This window comes from Carcharhinus amblyrhynchos, chromosome 19, assembly GCF_965287045.1.
Source record: "Carcharhinus amblyrhynchos chromosome 19, sCarAmb.v2.hapA, whole genome shotgun sequence".
In the NCBI taxonomy this organism is placed as follows: Eukaryota; Metazoa; Chordata; class Chondrichthyes; order Carcharhiniformes; family Carcharhinidae; genus Carcharhinus; species Carcharhinus amblyrhynchos.
In genome coordinates, this window is record NC_137342.1 from 53,097,622 (window position 1) to 53,117,262 (window position 19,641).

The following is a 19,641-nucleotide window of genomic DNA, read 5'->3' on the forward strand; positions in this document are numbered from 1 at the left end:
CTCAGAGCACATCTCCAGTTGCTGTATGCCACCCAGCACTATCCTGATATCTGTTATAGAATCATACAGGTTACAGCATGGAAACAGGCCCTTCAGCCCAACCTGTCCATGCCACCCTTTTTTTTTAAAACCCCAAAGCTTGCCCCAATTGCCCACGTTTGGCCCATTTCCCTCTAAACCCACCTTACTCATCTAACTTTCTAAATGTTTTTTAAAGGATAAAATTGTACTCACCTCTACTACTTCCCCTGGCAGCTTGTTCTTGCTGTGACCACAGGCAGAACATTGCCAGGTCTGTACCTGGCTCCCTGGTAACCGTTTGGACGTCTGTTATCTCTGCCATCTTTGTTGCAGTCAGGCTGGTTACTGGGTGACAGAGAGATGGATGTGGCTCATTGCTGCTGTCAGCTATCTGCAACTGTTCAAACATTCTGTGTGAGGCAGTCACAGTTTAAATACAATACATTCAGGAGTGTTTACTGGGAATAAAATCCTCCATTTCATCATGTTGTGTGTATTTTTATGCTGAGATTATCAGTGTAGCTCAGTTTATAAAGGAGCAAGGCAGAAATGTCTAGATTTCCACATATAGAAATACATCTCTTTGGGTCTCTTCTGGTTACAGATTTCTTGCTCTCCTGCCCACCTTTCTCTCCATCTTCTTCTCTCACCTTACTCCCTCTATTCCATCTCTCTCCCTTTTCCTTTCTCTCAGCCACTATGTCAAGCTCAGGGATGGTTTCCAGTTTCATAGCTTTGGTTGAATGAGGACATCGTCTATTGCTTCTGATGCGACATTACCACAGACAGAAGTGAGGTATTTACCTGACAATTCCAGAAATGTGAGCTCCGTTCATAACTCCTCCAATAAGACAGGCTCGTTCATACTTGTACATACCAGATAATAACCATCTCAAATGAGAAAAGGACCACTTGTTGTTCTACTATTGGCGTCAATGATCAGAAGTTTAATACAGCAGCTCTATCCACAGCAAGACAACACGAACAAAACAAAAACCAGGTTTTTGAGACAAAGTGTTCATGTCTGAATTCATCACAGCCTCAGGGAGTGACAAATCCCTCAGAACTTCCCCCAATAGGTGGAGCCAAAATAACACTTGAGAATTTTGACATTATCCGGATCAGAGCAGGTTCCAATCCCTGGATTCAATAACCACCTTATGCATCACTAGTGCATAATGTGAGATTTAAAGGATGCAGCAACATATCAGGGCTACTTTAAAACCTCTCCATTCAATAGTCTCTGGACAAGAGAAGCCATATTATGGGAACATTATCAACTCCTGAATTGGATGAACCTCACCATCATTCCGCATTACTGGATCAAACCCCCACATTTCCAACTCCCCATGGGTATCATTTCCACAGGGTATTGCAATGGTTCGAGGAGAAGACCAGGCTGAGATTAGGAATCAACAATAAATCTTGTTCATCTTGTATCATCTCTGGAATCAATGAACACAAAAATTCCAAGCAGGGATATCAGAAAAATTCACTTTTCTGCATCAGAGCTTAATTTTCTCAACAAAACAGAGTATGGACGGTAAGATTCTCATTCGAGGATTAAAGACCTTGAAAGTGACAGACATCATCAAAGCTATTTCCACTCAGTCTAACTACGTTCTATAAAATCTTCTCAGCTACAATACTTTGATGACTTGCAGTTTGCTTCTATTTTCAAACCTCACGCTGTGATTCTGGGCCAGCAATCAGACCTCAATGTTTCATCATCACATCACTCTGACAGAGAGGAAAAACAGGTTTAAACCAGTTTGTAACAAAAACAGAAAATGCTGGAAAATCTCAGCATCTGTGGAGAGAGAATAGAGCCAATATTTCGAGTCCAGATGACCCTTTATCAGAGCTGAGATTTTCCAGCATTTTCCGTTTCTGTTTCAGACTCCGGCATCCACATGATTTTGCCTAAATCAGTTTGTCGTTGATCATGTCATTCAGACATTACCCATTCCTTTAATTTTCTGCAAATATTAATAACCTGTATTTGTGAAAATAACAGGCAAGCCTCAAATAAATGTTCAGCTCAGGATTTTAGATTTCACTGAGCAAATAACTGCCAATATCGAATAGAGGCATTTCTGTATCTGAATGATCTCTGAAATATTCTCTGATATGATACACGCTCCCAGCAGTCCTGTTGTAATATAGACAGCTGCTAGGTGTTTTTTTACAAATGCACTTAGCTGTTACAACAACTTACATTCATATAGTGCCTTTGATGGAAAGAAATGTCCCAAGATGCTTCCCTGGAGCATCATCAAAGGATGTCACTCTGCTACAAAGGTTTGGTCAAAGTGATTGGTGTCTGTCTGGAGAAGAGCAGAGTAAAAAGGCAGAGAGGTTTCTGGAGGGTATTCCAGAACTTGGGCCAAGACAAGACAGCAGTGGAGCAATTACAATTAGTAACGTACGAGAGGCCAGAACATAAGAACATAAGAAATAGGAGCAGGAGTAGGCCATCTAGCCCTTCGAGCCTGCCCCGCCATTCAATAAGATCATGGCTGATCTGTCGTGGCTCAGTTCCACATTCCCGCCCTCTCCCCATAACCCTTAATCCCCTTGCCTATCAAAAACCTATCAGCCCGTATCTTAAAAATATTGAGCGAGGCAGCCTCCACCACTTCAACGGGCAGAGAATTCCAGAGATTCACCACCCTTTGAGTGAAGAAGTTCCTCCTCAACTCCATTCTAAACCACCCCCCCCCCCCCCTTATATTGAGACTGTGCCCTCTAGTCCTACTGTCCTTTCTGAGCGGGAAGAGTCTCTCCACCTCTATCCTATCCATCCCATTCATCATCTTTTATGTCTCAATGAGATCTCCCCTCATTCTTCTAAACTCTAACGAGTACAAGCCTGGTTTATTCAGCCTCTCCTCATAGTTCAACCCCCTCAACTCTGGTATCAGCCTAGTAAACCTCCTCTGCACTCCCTCCAAGGCCAAAATATCCTTGCGTAAGTGTGGCGACCAAAACTGCACACAGTACTCCAGCTGCGGCCTCACCAGTGCCCTGTACAGTTGCAGCAAGACCTCCCTACTTTTATATTCAATCCCCCTCGCTATGAAGGCCAGCATCCCATTCGCCTTCCTGACCACCTGCTGCACCTGTAGGCTGGGTTTTTGCGACTCATGCACAAGGACCCCGAGGTCCCTCTGCACCGTCGCCTGCTGCATTTTTTTGCCACGTAAGTAATAATCCTTCCTACCATTATTCCTACCAAAGTGGACCACCTTGCACTTGCCAACATTAAATTCCATTTGCCAGTTCCTGGCCCATTCGCCCAGCCTATCTAAATCCTTCTGTAGACTCTCCACACCCTCCGCACAATTTGCCGTTCCACCAATCTTGGTGTCATCAGCAAATTTCGACACCATACACTCGGTTCCCTCCTCCGGATCATCTATATAAATGGTAAATAGCTGAGGCCCCAGCACCGACCCCTGGGGCACTCCACTAGTCACCAACCGCCAATCCGAATAGCACCCATTGAACCCCACTCTCTGCCTCCTATTTGACAGCCAATCCTCTATCCACGCTAACACCCTACCCCCAACTCCATGCTCCCGACCTTCTATAATAACCTCTTGTGCGGCACCTTATCAAACGCCTTCTGAAAATCAAGAAACACCACATCCACCGGCTCTCCTCTATCCACCGCCCTAGACACATCCTCATAGAACTCCAATAAATTCGTCAGACACGACTTCCCCTTAACGAAACCGTGCTGCGTCTGCTCTATCAAACAATTCTCCTCAAGATGCCTCGCTATTTTCTCCTTGATCACGGATTCTAACATTTTACCTACAACAGACGTTAAACTAACCGGCCTATAATTCCCTGCCTTTTGCCTGCCACCCTTCTTAAACAACGGCGTAACATTAGCCGTTTTCCAATCTTCCGGCACTTTCCCGGAATCCAGCGAGGTTTGGAAAATAATCACCAAGGCATCCACTATTACCTCCGCCATTTCTTTCAGAACCCTTGGATGCATTCCATCCGGTCCTGGGGACTTGTCCACAATCAGTCCCTCCAGTCTGCCGAGCACCGTCTCTCTAGTAACAATAATGTCATTCAGGCCCTCCACTCCTACCATCTTTCCATCGCTAACACCCGGCAAATTATTCACGTCCTCCTCTGTGAAGACCGAAAGAAAAAAGTTATTCAAGGCCTCAGCCATTTCCCCATCCCCTACCACTAAGTCCCCCCTCTCATCCTCTAAGGGTCCAACGTTCACCCTAGCCAGCCTCTTCCTTTTTATACGTTTATAAAAACTCTTGCTATCCTTTTTTATATTAAGCGCTAGCCCAGCTTCATAGTTTCTCCTACCCTTCTTTATCAACTTCTTTGTCATTCTTTGTTGACATTTAAACCTCTCCCAATCCTCTTCTCGCCCACTACTCTTAGCTACTCTAAACGCATCCGCTTTTAATTTAACACTTTCCTTTACCTCCTTCGTTATCCACGGCTGATTATCTCTCCTCCTACGATTAGAATTAGTGGAGCTCAGATATCTCAGAGGGCTTGGGGTTGGAGATGATTACAGAGATACAGAAGAGGTGAGGCCATGGAGAGATTTGATAACAACGATGGAAAGTTTAAAATAAAGCTGTTGTCTAACCAGAAGTGAACGCAGGTTAGTGAGCACTGGGTGTTACAGGGAGACAGGATTCATTACAAGTTAGGACATGGACAACATTTTCGATAACGTAAGGGTTCTGAAGGGTTTAGTGTAGCAGACAGGACAGGAATGTGTGGGGATAGCCAAATGGAAATAAGAAAGGCTTGGATTCCAGCAGCAGGAAGTGAAGATAGGGACAAAGTCAGGCAATGTAATGGGAGGTAGATATGGACCTTGGGAGATTGAATAGTGCCTTCTATTCAGCAGCTGCTGTTTATTTCCTGTGAGAAATACTTTACCAGGTTTACCTCAATAACAATGATTACAGTGCAAAAATAATCCATTGGTTGAAGGTGCATTGATGCAGCCCAAGAACATAAAATCTACAATGTAAATGTAAATTTGTCCTTTTTAATTAATCAGATCTCACTAAAATATTATGACATGTGGCTCTGACCTCTCCACAGCAGAACACAATCTCCTAACCACCAATAACATATCAGAGGCTGAAAGGATGGAAAACTTGCTACATAACTGAAAATAATGGAGAAAGTGGCAGACGCATCATTCATTCTGCCTTTGAAAAATTCTCCGCCTGATCCTCTGTACAGACAAACCATTGCCACATTAAATAGATTCCAAGCAAGAAACAGAACTTTGGTCAAACAGTCCAGGGAAAATCATTTTTCTGGAATAAGATTTTGCTTATAACCAATAACCAATCGGATTAACCCAATAATGCATCAAAACCAACACATAGTTTTTAGGTTTAGTGACTTCTCGAATGCCAGTGGCTGCAGAAGCAAATCCAAACAAACACCACTCACCAGTTAAACTCTTTCCGATTTGTTGGTTGAGCTTTAGAGATTGTTTGGACATAACATCATTCCTCTTTGCTCTTCAATTAGTCTCCTCACATCTTTTCCATTCGGATGAAAATGAAAACAAGATGTTGGTTTAGCATCTCATCAGAAAGGCAGACATCCAACAGTGCGACGCTCCCTCAGCGCTGACCCTCTGACAGTGCGGCACTCCCTCAGCACTGACCCTCTGACAGTGCGGCACTCCCTCAGCACTGACCCTCTGACAGTGCGGCACTCCCTCAGCGCTGACCCTCTGACAGTGCGGCACTCCCTCAGCGCTGACCCTCTGACAGTGCGGCACTCCCTCAGCACTGACCCTCTGACAGTGCGGCACTCCCTCAGCGCTGACCCTCTGACAGTGCGGCACTCCCTCAGCGCTGACCCTCTGACAGTGCGGCGCTCCCTCAGCGCTGACCCTCTGACAGTGCGGCGCTCCCTCAGCGCTGACCCTCTGACAGTGCGGCGCTCCCTCAGCGCTGACCCTCTGACAGTGCGGCGCTCCCTCAGCGCTGACCCTCTGACAGTGCGGCGCTCCCTCAGCGCTGACCCTCTGACAGTGCGGCGCTCCCTCAGCGCTGACCCTCTGACAGTGCGGCGCTCCCTCAGCGCTGACCCTCTGTTCTCAGTGTGGGCTGTGAACAAACAACCTCTGAAGGAATGAGTTTATTTTTTCATTGTTTGCAGCTTCATGAAAATCGCTTAAAATAAAACGGGTTTTTGAGAGTCGCGTATTTTTTGCTATTTGTTAATTTCATACTGAATTGGAAAATATAATTTAATTTATCCACAGCTGATGGATTTGTTAGTGTGAAATACAGATACGGGTGGCAGTAATTCCAGAAGGCAGCTCAGCACCACCTTCTGAAGGGCAATTAGGGATGGACAATGAATACTGGTCAGCCTGTGACTCCCACATCCCCATAAATGTAAAAAAAAACAGATTATTGATTGTAATGAGCGGAAGTTGTTTTTTACGTGTGTATATGTTTCACTGACCATTCTTTCTATCACTCTGCTTCGCCATCACAGCGTGGAATCACCTTTCTACGCTGTCTTTGATCAAAAGCATTAGACAGCAGCTAATCCATACCTGCAGCTATAATATCCCGTAAACATGAAATGGCCACACTTCCACTGCATAAACACGTCTCCTATCTCGCATTGAAGACAAAATTACAGAGATCTCCAAATGGAGAAATATACAAAGGAGAAATCTCTGCAGTATCAAAGGAGGCATTTATTGTGTTTTCTTTGTGAGTTATTCCAAATGGTTTTCAATAGCTTTGACTGCAGCTGTGTGCTGGTATTTGAAATAGTCTCAAAAGATCGTTGTGATATGAAATCTGAAGGAGGGAATTGGTTGAATAAAATCATCCTACAGCTCAGCAATCGACCTTCAAGAGATGAATGTTTCCTCCCCATTTTGTGATGGATACTGAAATCTGTAACTGCTGTTTATTTGATGACGTTGCGGATCTCAGTTTGAGGCAATGTGGCAGCGATGAATAAATGTCACTTCCACAGGGGAACAATTTCAGAAATGTGTTGATTTTGGGTGGGGTCTTCAGCCACTCCCTCCATCCACGAGGACACTGGCAGTGACACAAGATGATGCAAAACCCAAAACCATGGATTTCATTGGCAATGTGACCAGATTGATGGCCACAATATGAGTGAACCTAATTTCATTACATTTTAATTCATTTCCTCATTATTAACATGCCGACACTGTATAGTGATGTGACATCACTTTGACACTGCTTACAATAGGTTTACCTTGTTGTGAACCTGTCATGGGGCTCTCCCTGAGGGCACAGAGGTAAGTATTACCCCTGGGGAAAAGGGAATTGGCATTATCCTCTGGCACTGCCTCCTGGCATAGTTTGGCATTGCCGACCTGACAATCTCAACATGTGCCGGGGCAGATCCCAGTGGGAACCCCATTTCTTGCTAAAACGGGGGAGGTTTGAGGGGGAGGGAGGTGATGAAGAGACCTGGCAGAGGGGGGAGAAACATGCCTGTGGGTTGTGGGGCTGGGGGAGTGTGGGGGGACATGCTTGCTCTTCCTGGATCACTCAGCTCTCTGGTCAATGTCAAATGTAAATCCTCCAGTTGACCTCTTCCAGCTGCTCCGCAGCCTCTTCCGAGATTTGGGCAGATTTTCCAGCTGCACTTCCCCAAGGCCAGAAACTCTTGCTCGAGATCAACAGACTTTACATGGCCTGTCCCCAGCTGTTCCTGCGGCAGACAGGATGGGACAATACTGCCCTCGGGATTGTAGCTCTGATATATCATGGGATCAGAACCCATTCTTATTAAATTGTCTCCCTTCTGCCTGGAAGGAGCAACTCTCCCATCCCCAGATTCACACACAATGCCCCTCACCACCTCAATCTCCTCACACTCCTCAGGGTAGCCGCAGATTTACCAATAGCTCAAAATCATTTTATTTTCACACAATAAAGAATCTGGGGACAATTCCATTTACATGAAACAGTAAGAAGTCTCACAACACCAGGTTAAAGTCGAACAGGTTTGTTTGGTAGCATGAGCTTTTGGAGCACTGCTCCTTCATCAGGTATTTCACAAATGGGGCACATGTAGACACAAACTCAATTACAAGATAATGGTTGGAATGTGAGTCTGAACAGGTAAGTGAGCCTTTACAGGTGCAGACAATGCGAGTGGACAGAGGGTTATGCACAAGTTAAGTTGTCTCCAGTCAGGACAGTTAGTGAGGTTTTGAAAGCCCAGGCAAGTTGTGGGGGTTACAGATAGTGTGACAGGAAAAGGAAGTGACATCAGGGGTTTCTCGGAATGGTTCAGGGGTCTTCATTTCTATGCGAGCTTGCTCTGTTTAACCATTTGGATCATTGAGTTTGGAATGGACCCAGCTTTCTCTGACCCACAGGTAATCACATTTTAAGATAGTCTTTCAGTTAGTCGTGTGTTTTCAACTATTATTTTTTTTCTTCTTTCAGGTTTATTGGCCAGGCACACCAAGTCAAATTGAAGGATGTAGAATGAAAGGCAGAGACTCAATGGTATGTTGGAATGATCTCAGTGAGTTCACAAGAGAAATATATCGCTCATAAATGCTAAAACATACAAAACAGTCAACAATTTGATAAGTGAGACATGTCAATTTGCTCCAAAATATGGAAAAATTAGTTAGACCAGTGAGGACACAAATGGTCACAATCTTTGTTTTAATGTTCTCTCTTATGAGAAAATGTTTTGTTCTTTATGGGGAAGTGTAGAATCGAAGAAGTCATGAAGCAGAGAAACATTTAATTGTGAATTCCAATCCTTCATGAAGAATTCATGTTGCGATATCAGGTACCAGATACCCAGACTGCGGGTCAGTAAGATTTGTTTTAGGTTAATCCACAAAGAATTTGCTCAGGCATACATTGTAAATGTAAATGTTGGAACTGTTTATCGGGATAGAGTGAGAGAATAGCATGAGTCACGTTGTGAGCTGTGAATTGTGTGTTGTGAATTTTTCTACTTATTTATGGGGGAAAAAGTGGCAAAGTGAGGTGACTATCTCTCTCTTTAAGGGCAACACGACAGTGTAAGGGCCTGGGTGATAAATGAGGACTCAAAGTGGGGAATGACTGCAGGGGGAGGAGATCTTTTAGGCAGGAGGGACCAGAACTATCTGCTGGGGCCTCAGCTATTTACCATTTATATAGATGATCCGGAGGAGGGAACCGAGTGTAGGGTGTCGAAATTTGCTGATGACACCAAGATTGGTGGAACGGCAAATTGTGCAGAGGGTGTGGAGAGTCTGCAGAAGGATTTAGATAGGCTGGGCGAATGGGCCAGGAACTGGCAAATAGAATTTAATGTTGGCAAGTGCGAGGTGGTCCACTTTGGTAGGAATAATGGTAGGAAGGATTATTACTTACGTGGAGAAAAACTGCAGCAGGCGACGGTGCAGAGGGACCTCGGGGTCCTTGTGTATGAGTCACAAAAACCCAGCCTACAGGTGCAGCAGGTGGTCGGGAAGGCGAATGGGATGCTGGCCTTCATAGCGACGGGGATTGAATATAAAAGTAGGGAGGTCTTGCTGCGGCTGTATAGGGCATTGGTGAGGCCGCAGCTGGAGTACTGTGTGCAGTTTTGGTCGCCGTGCTTACGCAAGGATATTTTGGCCTTGGAGGGAGTGCAGAGGAGGTTTACTAGGCTGATACCGGAGTTGAGGGGGTTGAGCTATGAGGAGAGGCTGAGTAAACTAGGCTTGTACTCGTTAGAGTTTAGAAGAATGAGGGGAGATCTCATTGAGACATATAAGATGATGAATGGGATGGATAAGATAGAGGTGGAGAGGCTCTTCCCGCTCAGAAAGGACAGTAGGACTAGGGGGCACAGCCTCAAGATGGGGGAGGGGGGGTGCTGTTTAGAATGGAGTTGAGGAGGAACTTCTTCACTCAAAGGGTGGTGAATCTCTGGAATTCTCTGCCCATTGAGGTGGTGGAGGCTGCCTCACTAAATATTTTTAAGACGCGGGTTGATGGGTTTTTGATAAGCGAGGGGATTAAGGGTTATGGGGAGAGGGCGGGAATGTGGAACTGAGCCACGACAGATCAGCCATGATCTTATTGAATGGCGGGGCAGGCTCGAAGGGCTAGATGGCCTACTCCTGCTCCTATTTCTTATGTTCTTATGTTCTAACTGCAGACATGCTGCTGCTCTCGTAGATCCTTGTAAATAAATTGTTTGTTGTTCACTAATAAAGTCTCCGAAAGTGCATCATTATATCTGGTGACAAGGATGATTTATATTGACACTGCCTTTGGCCCAACACATGTGAATATCTTGTTTTAGTCAGAGACTGAGTGATCTAGCATCAGAAAACATGGACAGTGACAAGGTGGGTAAGCACAGCAAGACTCTGGTCAGAGTCCACAAGAAGAGTCAGCAAAAATCAGAGAAGTCTCTGCACTTACATTGTTGGCTAGGTGGTGGTCCAGGAGTCTCAGTGAAATAAAGAAGATGAAAGACAAATGCAAAAAAACCTGTAAAATTAGTCAGCAAAGTCAAATGTTTAAAGAAGAACTTTACAACATGAACAAAAAAGAGAAATTAATCCTGCGGAGCTAGAGCAGTGGCTTTAAGTTTAAAAAAAGGAACTTAAGATAACATTAAAAAAAAAGAATTCTGCTGCACAGAAGAAACAGAAACTGTCACTTTAAATTTTATAAAATAGCTGAATATCAGCTGAATATTCAACAGCTGAAGGGAGGAAAGGTTTCCTACAACAATGAGTAGCTGCAAAGTTGAAAAAAAAACAGAGTACACAGAAAGCAATGCTGCAGTTCTAGGTTTTTTAAAAATATCCTGAGTTGATCTACAGCCAGGTCTTGCAAAGTAGGGAAAAGTCAAGAGGTTAAAATTAAATAGGATCTGAGGAGGGGGCCCATTGGCAGCGATCCCTGCACTGAGTAACATCAAGAAAAAGATTTTCTCAAAAGATTAAACAAGTTAACAAGTTAATAATAAAAACCAACAGTCATGATCAGACGGGAGAAATAGGAAAAAAAGCTGAGCATATAAAAAAACTGAAAGGATAAGAAATAGGCTCCCCTGAATGACCAAAAGAAAAGAAAATTCCAGAGGTTGCTGAACTGACCTCCCTTAGTAAAAGGAGAAGTTTTAAAAGAAGTTTTAAAATAGAACAGCCAGATTCACGCCAAAATGTTAAAAGCTGCTGACAGCTGAGTGAGAAAGAACAGAGACAGTCTTCAAGCAGCAATACATTAAAAGAGGTAACAGATTAAAAATGATGTCAAATTAACCTGCTAGACTATAATCCGGTGTCGTGTAGCCTCTCACATTGAAAGTGGAAACAGACTAAAAGCAGCAACCACAAGATGGTAAAAGAGCAATAGGCTGGAAAATGAGAGAAGGCATCAAATAGAGAGAAACTCTGAGAAAACATCCATAAGCAACAAAGATCTCAAACAAGAATCAAAAAGCGACCCCAGGAAGTAGCAAAAAGGGACCTCAAGTAGGAAGCAGTGGAAGATCCCAGAAAGAGGGCATTGAAATCCTCTAAATGACAGGCAACCAATTATCCCCAGAGGGAGGAAACCAAATGGCAATGAAGGCAAAAAGAGAAATGCAGAATGGAAATAAATCAACATTTCACCAGAAACAGGCCTGGCCAACAGAGAAGCCAAAATGGTTTGACCGAAGTTAAGACAAGTAGAAATGAAGGTTCAATTTGTGAAATGTGCCCATCCTTCAAAGAAACTTTGAAATTAAAGACTTCAGAAGAAACTGGGAATTATTAAACATGAAGAGGAATCAGCAAAAAGAACTTAAACTCCAGAGAAGAAAGTAAAACAACAAGATAACATGGCTGACAGCAAACTTGGAGAAAAGAACTTGCAGAAATTTACAAAATGAGTTAACAAAAAGAGAACTTAATGAGACGCAAGAGGAAAAGCTGAACTCCATAAAAAGCTAGAAAATAAGAACAAGTCCAGTGAAGAACTGATGCAGAAGAATAAGAGTTTGAAGAAGGAAGCTTGACAATGAGAAATTAAATGAAGAAATAGAAACATTAAAAGTGACATCAGAATCTGCAATTCAGAGAAAGAAACTGAGATTATGTACTACAACAAGATCGTTGAAACGGTTACATAAATGGAAAAGCACGAGTACCAATCTGATAAAATAGTCTCTGAAAAAGATGCTGAATTGAAATGCTGGAAAGAGAAGAATCTTTGTCACGTGACCTCAGTACCAGAAACAGAGAACCATGATCACTCCTTCACACAATATAGACCGAGATGATTGAAGAACCGTCAAAACACAAGGAAGTAATGTGATTGGAAGTAAACATATATTGTATTTTCTGTTAGAAGGGAGGAAGGTTTTTGAAAAGAAAGGGGGATGTGATGCTGTGTGTCTGCAGACACTTATGTAAGATATTCAGCAGAGCAAGGTTTAGCATGGAACTGGAGAGTGATACCCCTGACAGTGCGGTGTATGTTGTCGTATGGTCAGTGAATGGTCTAGGACAGACCCGGTAAGCAGCACGCCTGCATGGAACAGCTCCAAACAAAACCACGCTTAGAAATATTCACAGTTAAAACCTACCAATAGAAGTGTTTATGTTTAAACACAAATTCCTCAAGATCTCATCAATGGGCTATTTCAAAGTGCTTGGCACTGTCTAGATTTTGTGTTGTCTCAGAAAAGCAGCCAACATAATTAAGGACCCCCCACACCCAGGACATTCTCTCTTCCACCTTCTGTCAGAAAAATAATATAAAAGCCTGAGGTCACATGACAGCCAATTCAAAAACAGGTTCTTCCCTGCTGCCATCAGACTTTTGAATGAAGCTACCCCACATTTAGTTGATTTTTTTTACACCCGAGGTGTGACTGTAACACTACATTTTACACTCTTTCCTTTACTTCTCTATGTACGGTATGCTTTGTCAGTACAGTACGCAAGAAACAAACTTTCACTTTATACTAATTCATGTGACGTTAATAAATCAACCAAATCAAATCCCCACCATTTTAAGTTCATAATATGAAAACTTAGGTAATTGATCAAGTTAGATCCCCAAAATTATTGTCTCCAAGACTGGACCCCTGTCATACCGAGTGGACGTAGAGGAAGGATGGTTCATAAACACGTAGACTACTTAAGGAGATGAAGGACATTCCAGCATTTGTGTTGTCATCAAAGATTATTTTTGACCCCATAAACACCAAAGAACTTGAGCAGATTGCATAGCTGTCTCCATGGAAACAAGTAGTGATGAATTGGCAGTGCCGGAGGGGTATCCATTATTGTAGTATATGTTCATTTCAAAATATCTCCAACTACAGAATTACATCATTCTCCAACAAACCAAAAACTCCTCAAAGATTGAATTTATAATTGTCTAACTCATGTCTAATGTTTGGTTCAAGTTTAGGACTAAGTAAATTAGTTATTGTAAATTGTATAAAGGAGTTGAACGGGGAAAGATGTGGTGATTGTCCCGGTAAGGGAATGCTACAGAGGAAGGGTCACCCGGTCTGGTGACCAATCGGGACCCAGAGTGGTGAATAACCCTTGGTTGAGGAGTTGTCTTAGGCAGGAGGCTTTCTGGGACTAGCCGCAGACATTCTGCTGTTCTTGTAGATTCTTGTAAATAAATCGTTATTTGTTCACTACTGAAGTCTCTGGAAATGCATCATAAGCATCAAGGAGCTACTTGTCTGTCCCAGTTTCCCAGTGTCCCCCTCTCACACTCTCCTCAAGGTGCTACTTGTCTGTCCCAGTGTTCCAGTGGCTCACTCTCACAGTCTTCAGAAGCTTCAGTTTTTTTTGACTTGAAGATGCAGTTTCGCAGTTTAGAGTTTATTAGCTTTGACGCTGTGGTGTAAGATACCACTAACTGCAGCGAGACAGAAAATGTCTATCAAAATTCAGGCCTTGTAGGCAATATTTTTAAATTAATGTGTGTAGCCCAAAGTATCAGATGAAACATTAAAGTCTAGACGTACTGTCTTGAAATGATTGAGAAGATGTAAAATAGTGAACAAATTATTCTCTGTTTTAATTCATAAATATTGCATTTAATTATTGTAAGTATTAAGCACTCAGTATGTGTGGCTCCTACTATTGTTTACATCATTCGCTTTCTTTTGCCACAGTCGGAATGCGCAAATTTTATCCGTGTTCTTCATTCATACAATCGCTCTCACCTCCTGGCCTGTGGAACAGGAGCCTTTGATCCAGGCTGTGTCTTCATCAGAGTGGGTCGCTGGGCTGAGGTAAGAAAAAAATCACAGAGAAAACGAGAGATTGTGCGGTGTAAAGTTACAGGTTTAGACTGAAACAACTAAACTACTCAAATTTCCGATTCCTGGCCTAAACCACACAATTAGACGCTGTTGTATGAGATATAATTCACTGAAATAAGGCAAAAAATGTCTCATTAATGTTCAGGCAATATCTTTGATGGGACTCACACAGACTAATTAATTATTGTAATATCACATCAACAAGAAAGTCCCAAATGTCAGGATGAAATATGTTAAACCAACAGATTAAAATGTTGCAATTAAATTTACACACAGAACACTGGTATTCAAACAATCACCAATAGAGAGAGGATTTCAGGGATTGAATGAGATCTTGTTGATTACAATATCTTTGCAGAGTTTGTGTCTTTACTTCTTGATAATTAAATAGATTGAAAAGAAATTATCCAAGAAACTGATGTGTCGCTGCATTGACAACTGAAACATTAAACCTGGAATAACATTATTGAGAGTTATAGATAGGCCTGGTTGGTGTGGATATGATTGGTGCAACTTGTGGGCCGAAGGGCCTGTTTGTGCTGTAGTGTTCTATGTTCTATGAACGTATATCGTGGAAGTGTGACCATCTTGTTGCGGGGGTGCAGTGGTTAGCGCTGCTGCCTCACAGCACCAGGGACCTGGGTTTGATTCCCAGCTCGGGTCACTGTCTGTGTGGAGTTTGCACATTCTCCCTGTGTCTGTGTGGGTTTCCTCCGGGTTCTCTGGTTTCATCCCACAGTCTGAAAGACGTGCTGGTTAGGCACCGGAGTGTGGCGACTAGGGGAATTTCACAGTAACTTCATTGCAGTGTTAATGTAACCCTACTTTTGACTAGTAAATAAACTTTTTCACTTTTTAACTGCATCTTCAGACTTGCTGCCCACCAAGCCGACAGAGTTTGTGAAGGTAATTAGTTCCTGTCTAGTCAAGTGATTTGTTCCTTTGAAAATTCCCAACCCAATAACAATCCCTCTTTTTTATTCCTTCTTGCATTTACAGAATCTCCTGAATATTGTTGCTAATTTCCTAGTGAAATAATCCAGATATCATTAATAGTTTTGAGAATTTATAACTCTGAAGATTAGCTGTCCTATAATAAAAATGCAAAGCAGTGAAATGTGTTCATAAACCTAGTTCCTCTTTAACGTGATCAAGCTGTTTTCCAAACTGCTAAATACTTTTCACTTAAAGTTCAGTTTGAAATGATGCATTAGAGTTCATTTTGTAGTGAAACAAACTTATAGCAAAGTTTAGCCATTATAAACATTGAGATCAAAGTTGTAAATGTCTGTTGCTCTTCTCCATGAGTAAAATAAACTCCAGCCAAAAAGAAATGCATTGAAACTTTTTGTCTTGTCCTCATCAGGACAGATGCAAGAATGCCACATTCCAAAAGGAACACAGACTGTGCACCACAAGAACCGATGGATTGTATCAGTTCCTCCCTTCAGCTGTTCACAATAGGCAGAGAACTAACCCTACTCAATCCATGTTGGTGTAACCCAGAGCATAACGTCAAACATTAATTGTGATTTAGCCATTGGAAAGCATTTGCTGAATAACCCTGAGTATTTGCAAAGAATTGCAGTAACAACCAAATATAAGATGACTGGGGAATGTGTTTGAATCAATCATTAAGGAGCTGGGCACATAGAGAATCAGCAAAAGGCAGCATTGTTCTGAGGAAGGGAAATCATGTTTCACCCAATTGATTGGAGCCCTTTGAAGTAACAAAGACTCAGGAAAATGGGGAACTTGTGGATGTTCTGTACTGGGATTTCCAGAAGGCATTTGATTTTTGTGGAAAATAGAAGATTATGGTGTAGTGGGGATTAGCATGGATTGAAGATTGACTGGGTGAAAGGCAGAAAACAGAGAGTATGCATGTTTCTGACTGGCGAAATGTGATACTGTTGTGATCTGTTGTGATAACATGGGACTTAATAGAATTGAGGGTTATAGGTAAGCCTAATAGATAGGGATACAATCGGCACAACTTGTGGGACGAAGGACCTGTTTGTGTTATAGTTTTTTTCTATGTTCTATAGTGAGCCTAGTCAAAGAAGAAAGGAAGCATTTGTCTAGGCTGGAAGGCTGGTAACACACAAAGCAAGCGAGGAATACAAGGAAAGTAGAAAGAAACTTAAGCAAGGAGTAAGGAGGACTGAAAGAAGTCATAAAAAAAATCATTGGTCAGCAGGATTAAGGAAAATCCCAAGGCTTTTTATACATATATAAAGAGCAAAAGGGTAGCCAGGGAGAGGGTTGGCCTACTCAAGGACAGAGGAGAGAATCTATGCGTGGAGCCAGAGGGAATGGGTGAGGTATTAAATGAGTACTTTGTGTCAGTACTCAATAAAGAGAAGGACTTGGTGGATGTGGAGTCTGGGAAAGGATGTGTAGATAGTTTGAGTCATGTTGAGATCAAAAAGGTGGTGGTATTGGGGTTCTTGAGAAACATTAAGGTAGACAAGTGTCCAAGGCCTGATGGGATATACCCCAGAATACTGAGAGAGACAGGGAGGAAATTGCTGGGGCCTTGAGAGAAATCTTTGTATCCTCACTGGCTACAGGGGATGTCCCAGAGGATTGGAGAATAGACAATGTTGTCCCTTTGTTTAAGAAGAGTAACAACAATAATCCAGGTAATTACAGGCAGGCGAGCCTTACATCAGTGGTTAGGAAATCGTTGAAGAGGATTGTTCAAGACAGGGTTTACTCCCACTTGGAAATAAGTGGACGTATTAATGAGAGGCAACATAGAACATAGAACATTACAGCGCAGAACAGGCCCTTCGGCCCACGATGTTGCGCCGACCAGTTACAAAAACAATGACCCACTAGCCTAAACCAATCCCTTTTCGTCCATAAACCTATCCATAGATCTCTTAAACGCCCCCAAACTAGGCGCATTTACAACTGCAGCAGGCAGGGCATTCCAGTCCCTCACCACCCTCTGGGTAAAGAACCTACCCCTGACATCCGTCCTGTAGCTACCCCCCCTTAATTTAAAGCCATGCCCCCTCGTGCTAGCTTTCTCCATCCGAGGAAAAAGGCTATCACTATCCACCCTATCTAAACCTCTAATCATCTTATATGTTTCAATAAGATCCCCTCTTAGCCGCCTTCTTTCCAACAAAAACAACCCTAAATCCCTCAGTCTCTCCTCATAGGACCTCCCCACCATACCAGGCAACATCCTAGTAAACCTCCTCTGCACCCTCTCCAAAGCCTCCACATCCTTCTTGTAATGTGGGGACCAGAACTGCACACAGTACTCCAAGTGCGGCCGCACCAGAGTTGTGTACAGTTGCAACATGACGCTGCGACTCCTAAATTCAATCCCCCTACCAATAAACGCCAAGACACCGTACGCCTTCTTAACAACCTTATCTACTTGATTCCCAACTTTCAGGGATCTATGTACACATACACCTAGATCCCTCTGTTCATCCACACTATTCAAAGTCCTCCCGTTAGCCCTATACTCGACACATCTGTTGCTCCTACCAAAGTGAATTACCTCACACTTCTCCGCATTAAATTCCATCCGCCACCTCTCGGCCCAGCTCTGCAACCTATCTAAGTCTCCCTGCAGACTATGACACCCTTCCTCACAATCTACCACACCTCTGACTTTGGTGTCATCAGCAAATTTACTAATCCACCCAACTATACCCTCATCCAGATCATTAATAAAGATTACAAACAGCAGTGGCCCCAAAACAGATCCCTGAGGCACACCACTCGTAACCGAACTCCATGATGAATATTTACCATCAACCACCACCCTCTGTCTCCTATCTGATAGCCAATTCCTGATCCAACTTCCTAGATTACCCACCATCCCATACATCTGCATTTTCTGCAGAAGCCTACCATGGTGAACCTTATCGAACGCCTTACTAAAATCCATATATACCACGTCAACTGCCTTGCCCCCATCCACCTCTTTGGTCACTTTCTCAAAAAACTCAATAAGGTTAGTAAGGCACGACCTACCCGCTACAAAACCATGCTGACTATTTCTAATCAATTCATTACACTCCAAATTACTATAAATCCTATCCCTAATAATTTTTTCTAAAACCTTGCCCACAACAGAAGTAAGACTCACCGGTCTATAATTCCCGGCAAAGTCTCTGTTCTCCTTCTTAAACAATGGGACAACATTCGCTATCCTCCAATCCTCCGGGACTACACCAGAGACCAATGACGACCTGAAGATCAGAGCCAGAGGCTCTGCAATCACCTCTCTAGCCTCCCAGAGAATCCTAGGGTAGATCCCACCCGGACCAGGGGACTTATCTATTTTCAGCCCCTCAAGAATATCCAGCACATCCCCCTTATCAACCGTAATACTGTCTATTTTACACCCCTGCAACCCAGTGTCCTCCTCAGCTATATTCATGTCCTCCTGCATGAACACCGAAGAGAAATATTGGTTCAATGCTTCTCCAATCTCCTCCGGTTCCACACACAACTTCCCTCTGCTGCCTGTAACTGACCCTAATCTTGCCCTGACCAACCTTCTGTTCCTGACATACCTATAGAATGCCTTAGGATTCTCCTTAATCCTATCAGCCAAAGTCTTCTCATGTCCTCTTTTAGCCCTTCTTAACTCCCTCTTCAACTCCCTCCTAGCCAATCTAAAGCTTTCTAGTGCACTACCTGAGCCCTCAAATCTCATCCGAACATAAGCCTCCTTTTTCTTTTTAACCATCGACTCAACTCTTTTAGTGCACCACGGTTCCCTAGATCTACCAATTCCTCCATGCCTGACAGGTACATACCTATCAAGGACTCGCAGTAGCTGCTCCTTGAAAAAACTCCACATTTCGGACGTTCCCAGTCCCTGTAATCTCCTAGTCCAATCTATGCTTCCTAATTCACTCCTAATAGCCTCATAATTGCCCTTACCCCAGCTAAAACTACTGACCCGAGGTTCATGCCTATCCCTTCCCATCACTAAAGTGAACGTAACCGAATTGTGGTCACTATCACCAAAATGCACACCAACTTCCAAGTCTAGCACCTGGTCTGGCTCATTTCCCGGCACCAAATCCAATATAGCCTCACCTCTAGTTGGTCTATCTACATACTGAGTCAAAAAACCTTCCTGCACGCTTTGTACAAACACTGACCCCTCTAACGAGCTAGAACTATAGCAATTCCAATCAATATTCGTAAAGTTAAAGTCCCCCATAACAATTACCCTATTACTTTCACTCCTAACCAGGATTGACTCTGCAATCCTTTCCTCAACCTCTCTAGAACTTTTAGGAGGTCTATAAAAGACTC

General features: G+C 43.1%; 1 protein-coding gene across 1 annotated transcript in view; it reads left to right on the forward strand.

Moving 5' to 3' along the window:
- LOC145355535 (semaphorin-3E-like) overlaps positions 1–19,641 on the forward strand; it is a 280,261-nt gene that overhangs the window by 110,900 nt on the left and 149,720 nt on the right. Inside the window, exons 3-4 of the mRNA XM_080207783.1 lie at positions 8,502–8,564; positions 14,191–14,310. Coding sequence (XP_080063909.1) covers positions 8,502–8,564; positions 14,191–14,310 — 183 coding nt within the window. The remainder of the gene's footprint in view (positions 1–8,501; positions 8,565–14,190; positions 14,311–19,641) is intronic.